General features: G+C 34.6%; 1 protein-coding gene across 1 annotated transcript in view; it reads left to right on the forward strand.

Annotated features, from left to right (window-relative positions):
* LOC123529291 (uncharacterized) overlaps window positions 1-8968 on the forward strand; it is a 29033-nt gene extending 20065 nt beyond the window's left edge. The window contains exons 8-9 of the mRNA XM_053520869.1: window positions 3393-3577; window positions 8912-8968. Coding sequence (XP_053376844.1) covers window positions 3393-3577; window positions 8912-8968 — 242 coding nt within the window. The remainder of the gene's footprint in view (window positions 1-3392; window positions 3578-8911) is intronic.
* The last annotated feature ends 223 nt before the right edge of the window (window positions 8969-9191 follow it).

A 9191-nucleotide genomic window follows, 5' to 3' on the forward strand; every position in this document is an offset into this window, starting at 1 on the left:
TACTGCAAGTAATGGTAGCGGTATTCTTTCTTTAATTGAAAACAATGGTAGCAATATTCCTGGTCTCCCTGCAAACAAATGTAGCGGTATTCTTTCTCTAACTGAAAACAATGGTAGCAGAATTCCTGGTCTCACTGCAAACAAAGGCAGTTGTATTCTTTCTCTAACTGAAAACAATGGTAGCAGTACTCCTGGTCTTACTGCAAATAATGGTAGCGGTATTCTTTCTCTAACTGAAAACAATGGTAGCAGAATTCCTGGTCTAACTGCAAACAAAGGTAGCAGTATTCTTTCTCTAACTGAAAACAGTGGTAGCAATAATCCTAGTCTCACTGCAAACAAAGGCAGTTGTATTCTTTCTCTAACTGAAAACAATGGTAGCAGAATTCCTGGTCTAACTGCAAACAAAGGTAGCAGTATTCTTTCTCTAATTGAAAACAATGGTAGCAGTACTCCTGGTCTTACTGCAAATAATGGTAGCGGTATTCTTTCTCTAACTGAAAACAATGGTAGCAGAATTCCTGGTCTAACTGCAAACAAAGGTAGCAGTATTCTTTCTCTAACTGAAAACAGTGGTAGCAATAATCCTAGTCTCACTGCAAACAAAGGCAGTTGTATTCTTTCTCTAACTGAAAACAATGGTAGCAGAATTCCTGGTCTAACTGCAAACAAAGGTAGCAGTATTCTTTCTCTAACTGAAAACAATGGTAGCAGTACTCCTGGTCTTACTGCAAATAATGGTAGCGGTATTCTTTCTCTAACTGAAAACAATGGTAGCAATATTCCTGTCCTTAATGCAAACAAAGGTAGCAGTATTCTTTCTCTAACTGAAAACAATGGTAGAAGTATTCCTGGTCTTACTGCAAGTAATGGTAGCGGTATTCTTTCTTTAATTGAAAACAATGGTAGCAATATTCCTGGTCTCCCTGCAAACAAATGTAGCGGTATTCTTTCTCTAACTGAAAACAATGGTAGCAGAATTCCTGGTCTCACTGCAAACAAAGGTAGCAGTATTCTTTCTCTAACTGAAAACAATGGTAGCAGTATTCCTGGTCTTACTGCAAGTAATGGTAGCGGTATTCTTTCTCTAACTGAAAACAGTGGTAGCAATATTCCTAGTCTCACTGCAAACAAAGGTAGCAGAATTCTTTCTCTAACTGAAAACAATGGTAGCAGTATTCCTGCTTTTACTGCAAGCAATGGTAGCGGTACTCTTTCTCTGATTGAAAACATTTGTAGCAGTATTCCTGGTCTCACTGCAAACAAAGGTAGCAGTATTCTTTCTCTTACTGCAAACCATTGTAGCTGTATTTTTTCTCTTACTCAAAGCAATAGTAGCAGTATTCTTTCTCTTACAGCAAATAATGGTAGTCGTATTCTCTCTCTTACACCAAGCAATGGTAGCTGTATTTTGTTTCTTAATTAAAGCAATAGTAGCAGTATTCTTTCTCTTACAGCAAACAATGGAAGCCGTATTCTCTCTCTTACACCAAACAATGGTAGCTGTATTCTTTCTCTTACTCCAAGCAATGGTAGCAGTATTTTTCTCTTACTCAAAGCAATAGTAGCAGTATTTTTCTCTTACAGCAAACAATGGTAGCAGTATTTCGGATCTTACTGCAAACAATGGTAGCAGTATTCTTTCTCTTACTCCAAGCAATGGTAGCCGTATTCTCTCTTACACCAAGCAATGGTAGCCGTATTTGTCTCTTACTCAAAGCAATAGTAGCAGTATTCTTTTTCTTACACCAAGCAATGGTAGCAGTATTTGTCTCTTACTCAAAGCAATAGTAGCAGTATTCTTTCTCTTACAGTAAACAATTGTTAGCAGTATTCCGGATCTTACTGCAAACAAGCGTAGCAGTATTCATTCTCTTACTTTAAGCAATAGAAGTAGTATTTTTCCTCTGACTGTGTCAGTTATATCACTATTCCTGCTCGAACTGCAGAAAATATTAGCAAACAATGGTAGAAATAGTCCTGCTTTTACTGCAAACAATGGTATCAGTATTCTCTCCCTTACTCAAAACAATGGTAGCAGTATTTTTTCTCTTATTGCAAATAACGGTAACAGTATTATTTTCTTACTGAACACAGTTGTAGCGGTATTCTTTCTCTTAAAGCAAACAGTACTTGAAGGATTGTTTCTCTTACTCAAAACAATGGTTGCAGTATTTCCGCTTTTACTGCAAACAATGGTAGCAGTATTCTTTCTCTTACTTCAAATAATAGCATACGTAAGTTTTCTCTTATTGCATTAGTTGTGGCACTATACCGGCTCAAAGTGCAGAAAATAGTAGCAATATATCTGTTCGTACTCCAAACAGTGGTAGCAATATTCCTGTGTTTACTGCAACCATTGGTAATGTATTTTTGTCTTACATGAAACAGTGGTAGCAATATTCCTGTTCTTACTTCGAGGAATGATTAAAGTATTATTTCTCTGACTTTAAACAATGGTTACGGTATTCCTGCTTTAACTGCAAAAATGGTAGCAGTTTTCTTTCTTTGTCTTATTCAAAACTACGGAAGTAGTTTTCCTACTCTTACAGCAAACAATGGTAGCAGTATTCCTTCTTTAACTGCAAACAATGGTAGCAGTATTCCTTCTTTTACTGCAAACAATGGTAGCAGTATTCCTTCTTCTACTGCAAATAACTGTAGCAGCATGTTTTCTTTTAATTCAAATAGGTATCACTTCAAACAATTGTAACTGTATGCCTATTCTTACTTTTAACAGTGATAACAGTATTACTGTCCTTTCTTTACATAATGGTACAGTATTCTTCCGTTTTCTGCAAAAAATGGTAGCAGTGCACCTGCTTTAAATGCTAACACTTGTAGCAGTGTTCTTTCTTTTCTTGTAACAGAACTCCTGCTCTTACTGCAAACTGGAGTAGCATTAGTTATACTCTGACGTCAGAATCCTGCTGCGATTGCTAACATTTTTAGCTGTGATTAAAATTGTAGACATCCAATTTGGTTTTGACTACCTAAATGGCCGAATATTGTAAATGAAGATGATAGTATTGGTGATTATGATAATGATGATGATGGTGTCGGTGGTGGTAATAAAATATTGATGATGATGATGATGATTATTTCGATATTTGTAAGAATGATATTGACAATAATTCTGATGTTGGTGATGGCGATGAAATGGCGATATTACGATGAAGCTGAAATAAAACTGGTAAAGGTAGTGATGTTAATGATGATTTAACTTTGAAAATAATTGAAGGTTTTGGCACTACAAAATTGTGTGGCTGCTATTTTAAGGCATTCACACCTGTGTAGCATAGATTAGTGAATTTTGAATCTCTAAACCCTTTTCAATGTTGTATGAAATGTGCTATCTTTTCAAGGTAAACACATTTATTATCCAATTCTAGAATTTGTACACACTGCTACTGACATTATGAGTTCTCACTGTGAAAAACGTGGAAAAGAATTAGACAAATTTCTGGAGACGGTAGATAAAGATAATCAGAATAATTGTCAAGAGCCACAGGAAGGAGCTGACGTTGAAGAAAGAGATCTTTTGAAGAAACTGACAGATCTGCTTACCACCGACCTGGTACATGTTATGTTTGTCTCAAATAAAGAAAATATGCAAGGATCTTCGAAACACTTGCCATTTATCTTCCTGAAAAAAATCACCCTATAATAAATCGAATATAAGTTTCAATTATGAATGTCCAGTTGCATTTTCCTTAGTTATTATTCGTTTCAAAAATCAGAATTAGGTTCTTTAACATTATTCTGTATTAAACGGAAATATATTTGGATGAATATCCATCGCTGGTTTGACAAGAAAGATTGTACATTTCTATATAATAAAGGTAGGTTAAGAGGAAAATTCTTTATCACATTTTTCTCAATGAATTACTGGAATACAAAGGTAAAATCAGCGAGAATATCTTTCTAATTTCACTTCAACCGGAGGAATATGGTCATAGATAATTGAAAATGCTGTTTAAAAATCTATAATGACAAAAGATGTCTTTAATATTTTACAAAAACATAGAAATGTATACACCTTTACATTAAACTGCAATTATTTATAAATGAAGACAGACCTGCACACTAAGTTTGGATTTTTTCTGTAAATGTTAAATAGTATTTATATATCATAGGAGTACGACGGTTTTAAATGTAATGCAGTTAAATCTTGTGAACAGAAGTTTCCGTAAAATGTTGCAAGTGGTATTCATGTCGTTTTATAAACGAGTGCTGTCCAAAACTAACGTAGAGTTTTGCTGTCAAAAGTCGCCTATTGTGTATAGTACAATGTGAAATATACGATTTTAATTCGCAATCTTTTTTTTAATTCGGTCATACAGTTTTTGTAACATTTTTGTTAAAAGGAGAAGCGCGTAGAACATTTTAATAACTATAATTACGCATAGCCGGCGTAGTCGCTTTTTCATCCATCATGATTTGAATTCAACCGATATTCCACTTGTTTACCCGAAATTACGCCAAACACAAGCAACACGTGTAGGCGCCATGCGCTGAAAGTATGTCGTCATTCGGACAAGGGGGGCGGAAGTAAATACGTCTAATCTAAGTCGGCATCTGCTTGCAAAGATAATCAGATGGTTGTTAAGTTATGTAGAGATTTTGGCTAGCAACGAATGAAATCTAGAAACTACTCATGGTGCACACCCTGTATGAGATGCTTTGCAAAACAGTGACTACTGTTTTAGTATTATAACCTAACAACTTATTATAGTCCCCTACTGGTTGAAAACCAGTTTCGGGGACTATAGGATTGCGCTTTTCCGTCCGTCATTCCGCAATTTCGTGTCCTGTCTATAATAACTCTGTCATTCATCAAGGGATTTTAATATTACTTGGCACAAATGTTCCCCATGGTAAGACGACATGTCAAGTGAAAAATCCTGACCCCTAGCTTAAAGGTCAAGGTTACAATTGGCGGTCAAAGGTCAACAGGGCTTTTACTGACCGGTCCATAACACTGCCATCCGTGAAAGGGTTTTCATATTACTTGGCAAAAATGTACCCCGTAATTAGACAATGTGCCATGCATATCTTTCAGGCCCTTAGCTCAAACGTCAAGGTCACACAAAATGTTAACAGCACATAAACAGGGTCTGTTTGGTGTCCGGTTCAGAACTCTGTCATTCATCAAGGGATTACAATATTACTTGGCATTAACGTTCCCCATTATCAGATGACTTGTCATGCACAACACCCAGAATCTCAGCTTAAAGGTCAAAGTCACATTTGGAAATCAAATGTCAATAGTTTTTTTTTTCTGTCCGGCCTATAATTTTGTCAAGCAAAACAGGATTTAGATCAGTTGTCACAAATATTCCCCTTGATGAGACAACGTATCATGCGCAAAACCCGGACCTTAGCTGAATGGTCAAGATCACACATGGAAGTCAACGGCCAACTGGGCTTTTTTCCTTTCTGGTCAGTAATGCAACAATTCTTAAAGGGATTTTAATACGAAGTGACTATTTTCACGGCAGCCGTGCGAATAATTTCTTAGGGACACGGCAGCCGTGCGAATAAATTCTTAGGGGCATTTCAATCTTAGTTGGTTGTTCCATATCGCCGTACCATGCACTTGTGCTTGGGAACCTTCTGTTGTATACGGAGATAGCGGAAAAATAAGGATTTCGCAATCTATATTTTGATGAATTATCGTTCGTCTGTCGAGAATCTTGATATTGTTATTTGAGTTGTTGTTTCCACTAAATTAATTTAAATGTACTTTTTTCTTTGGCATTATCAAAAGGTAGTCGGGATTAATTGTGAATCGGATGTTGGTAGGATATAGGTTTTGTAAATTAATTTTGTAAAAGCCGTGTACTTAAATTAAAGTGTATATTACGTAAATGTGTATTCTTCTACATCTTCCGGAAAATAGTTCTGCAATGCAAATTAAAGCACTATAGATATGAGCCGTGCCATGTGAAAACCAACATAGTGGGTGTGCGACCAGCATGGATCCAGACCAGCCTGCACATCCGCGCAGTCTTGTCAGGCTCCATGCTGTTCGCTTTTAAAGCCTATTGGAATTGGAGAAACTGTTAGCGAACAGCATGGATCCTGACCAGACTGCGAGAATGCGCAGGCTGGTCTGGATCCATGCTGGTCGCAAAGCCACTATGTTGGTTTTCCCATGGCACGGCTCAATTATGATGATCAAATAAATAGATAAATAAATAATGCATCTCAAATCTTATAATATTAAGGGGAATTCCGATAGTTTTTTATGCGCATCTTTCTGCGCAGCCGACACTTTCTATGGAAAACTAAACTGAAGTCAACATTTTGTTGAAAAATGTTACAGACAGTCTTAAATATATGGAATCTTGAATGAAATAACATATCAGTAATTAAATCTTGATACTGGTTTATGTTGTATTGACAAGTATCATGCCGGACAGGTATTGCTATTTATGTGGTTGTGTTTTCACATTTTAGTACAAAGACAGTGTTGTTCATATAATGTAAGATAATTGACTTAATACTGATAAGACAATATCACCTTTCAGATTATTTAGTATTCAATTATAGAAAGAATTAAGTATTTTTAAAACTTTCTTTTTAACTTCTAGCAGACATACATGTAATCAATTTGGCCAGGTTCGCGTCATTTTCCGTCCGAACAGGTGTTGTATTCTAGCGGTCTTAACATACCCATACATTTTTAGCCATTTTTATGCTCACAATACTATTATCTATACACAAGAAAAACAGGAAAAAAATCTATGAAAGACTTTTTTCAAAATTTAAAAAAGATATTCTTCACTATGGTTATTTTTCACTGAAAAATTCACAAAAGTGAATATGAAACAATATTTTTTTCATTTGTACCCATTTTTGTAAGGATAGAGTATTACAAATATGACTATGATATCAAATAAGTATATAATAAAATCTGTAAAAATTGTGCTGTCTTGATGTATATTTTGGTTGGTATTTATAAAAAAAAGCAGTAAAATATGAAAAATTGCTAGCAGTTTCAGCAACAGTGGGTGGTGTGTTCAAAACAATTTTTCACAAAAACAAGCCTGGTGACCTATTGTTCTTATTTGTTCATTGTTTTCAGCACAAATTTTCCTATCATATATGTGAATTTAAAAAATTTCTATGAAAGGAAAAAAACTATAGGAATTCTCTTTAAGGAAGCATTATAAATACTTTTTGTCCACAATGAATATTCATTTTAATACATATGTATAATGAATATAATTACCTCCTCTGATACCCAAACTCAAGTAATTCAAGTACGCTAGTAAACGCAATAGGGCCCAGATTCTATCAAACTTGTAGACCAGCTACAGGGGTAGGGGAAAAATGGTATTAACAAATTTATCATTTTTTTCGGCACATGTATATACTAATATTGTAATTTTCGGTAGGTGTCAAATACTGCACGCTTTGAAAAAGGAACGACACATCTCCATAATTCAAAATTCCGGGCCTTAAAATACATCAAGGAATAAAAATGTATCTAAAAATAGAATGCGAAATCTGTACTTTCAGCTGAAATATCCTTTCCATAGGTCTCTCCATTGCTGCCGTGCGGATATTTTCTAAGGGACACGGCTGCCGTGTCCGGTATATATTTTTCGCATATATAGCCTCAGTCATTTTAATATTACTTGCCCTATGCAACACTAAGACCCCCTAACTCAAAGGTCAAGGACACGCAGGTCAAAGGTCAATAGGGTTATTTTCCTGTATGATCAATAACTCTGTCATCCATGAAGTTAGCACAAATGTTTTCCATGATGAAACAACGTGTCTTTAATATGCAACTCTTATTGATTACTAAGAGGCCAGTGGTCAACAGGATTTATTTTCCTTTCTGGTCCATAACTCTGTCATCAATAAAGGGATTTTTATATAACTTGACACCAGTATTCTCCATAACGAGACAATGTGTCATGTGCAACCTCAGACCCCTAGTACAAAGGTCAAAATCCCATCTGAAGGTCAAAAATTTATATTTTCCTGTCCAGTCTATAAAATATTTTTATAAACACATGTTTCATATGGACCCAATTTAAAAAATGTTAATTTATTTTCTTCGGAACAGAATTACTTCCCTTTAAAATGATGATTTCTTACATTTTTTTCTCATATTTTCCCACTAATTTCAAAATGAAATGTTATCTGTACTGAAATTAAATACCTTTTTTATATTTATAGATGTTATAAAACAATCAACAACTGTAAATTTTTGTTTATGTAAATTTTAACTCAAGTATTGTTTTATAACATCTTGTCTATACAATACAATATTGCTTATACATAATTAACAGATATCAGATCATTATATTGTACTGCAGTAGAGAAAATTAGGGTGCCTTTCAGTAGGGGAATTTGTACTGCATGGCAATAGTTACCTAAGTATTTTAATCAAAATTAATAACAGAAATATACAAACTTATGCAAACTTAAATGAACGCATCTTGATGTCGTCACGATGTCGTTTACGTCGTTGAAATATGATCACCGTGCGCCGGGTTTGTGTAAGTGACTGTTTTCGAGAGGCATAACTTTTGACTGTATGATCACAATCACATCAAATTTGCAGTGAAATTAGTAGAAAGATTGCTTAACATGAATGTGTATTTCTTGTTTTGCTTCATTAAAGTACATAAAAGCTAGAGACAAAATCTACGTAATTCACAGCTCTTATATATACTTAAATGCTGTTTTCTACAAGCATTCACTCTCTACGATTTTGTTTTTACATGTATGTTGCAAAAATATTAATTTTTGCTACATCACTTTAAGCGTTCAAATGGGGTTATTCCAATATTTTCTTCAAAGGCTTTACCTTTTACTTTTTTCGGTTTTAATATGTTCTTACTATTACAATTTGACAAGTTAAACCATTAAATTCTTTGGTGTTTTTCAGTCACGACAGGGAGCACATAATAGAACATCGATCAGTAAATGTTTCACTTCAGGTTAAAAGTAGAGTTCGACGTCTAAATTTTGTAATTGCCTTTTTATTCTTTCATAAATTGTCAACCTGAAACTGTATTTTGTGTGAATGTGACTTGTGTGGCAGGCACTTCCTTAATATATATATAGTCAACTCTGCAGAAGCAAATAACGTTTATTTTATTTGTATTGTATGATTAGTTATTTTTTCTTTATATTTGATAGTTAATAATAATAATATTGTCAATAAT

The sequence above is a fragment of the Mercenaria mercenaria genome, chromosome 13 (assembly GCF_021730395.1).
Source record: "Mercenaria mercenaria strain notata chromosome 13, MADL_Memer_1, whole genome shotgun sequence".
NCBI lineage: Eukaryota > Metazoa > Mollusca > Bivalvia > Venerida > Veneridae > Mercenaria > Mercenaria mercenaria.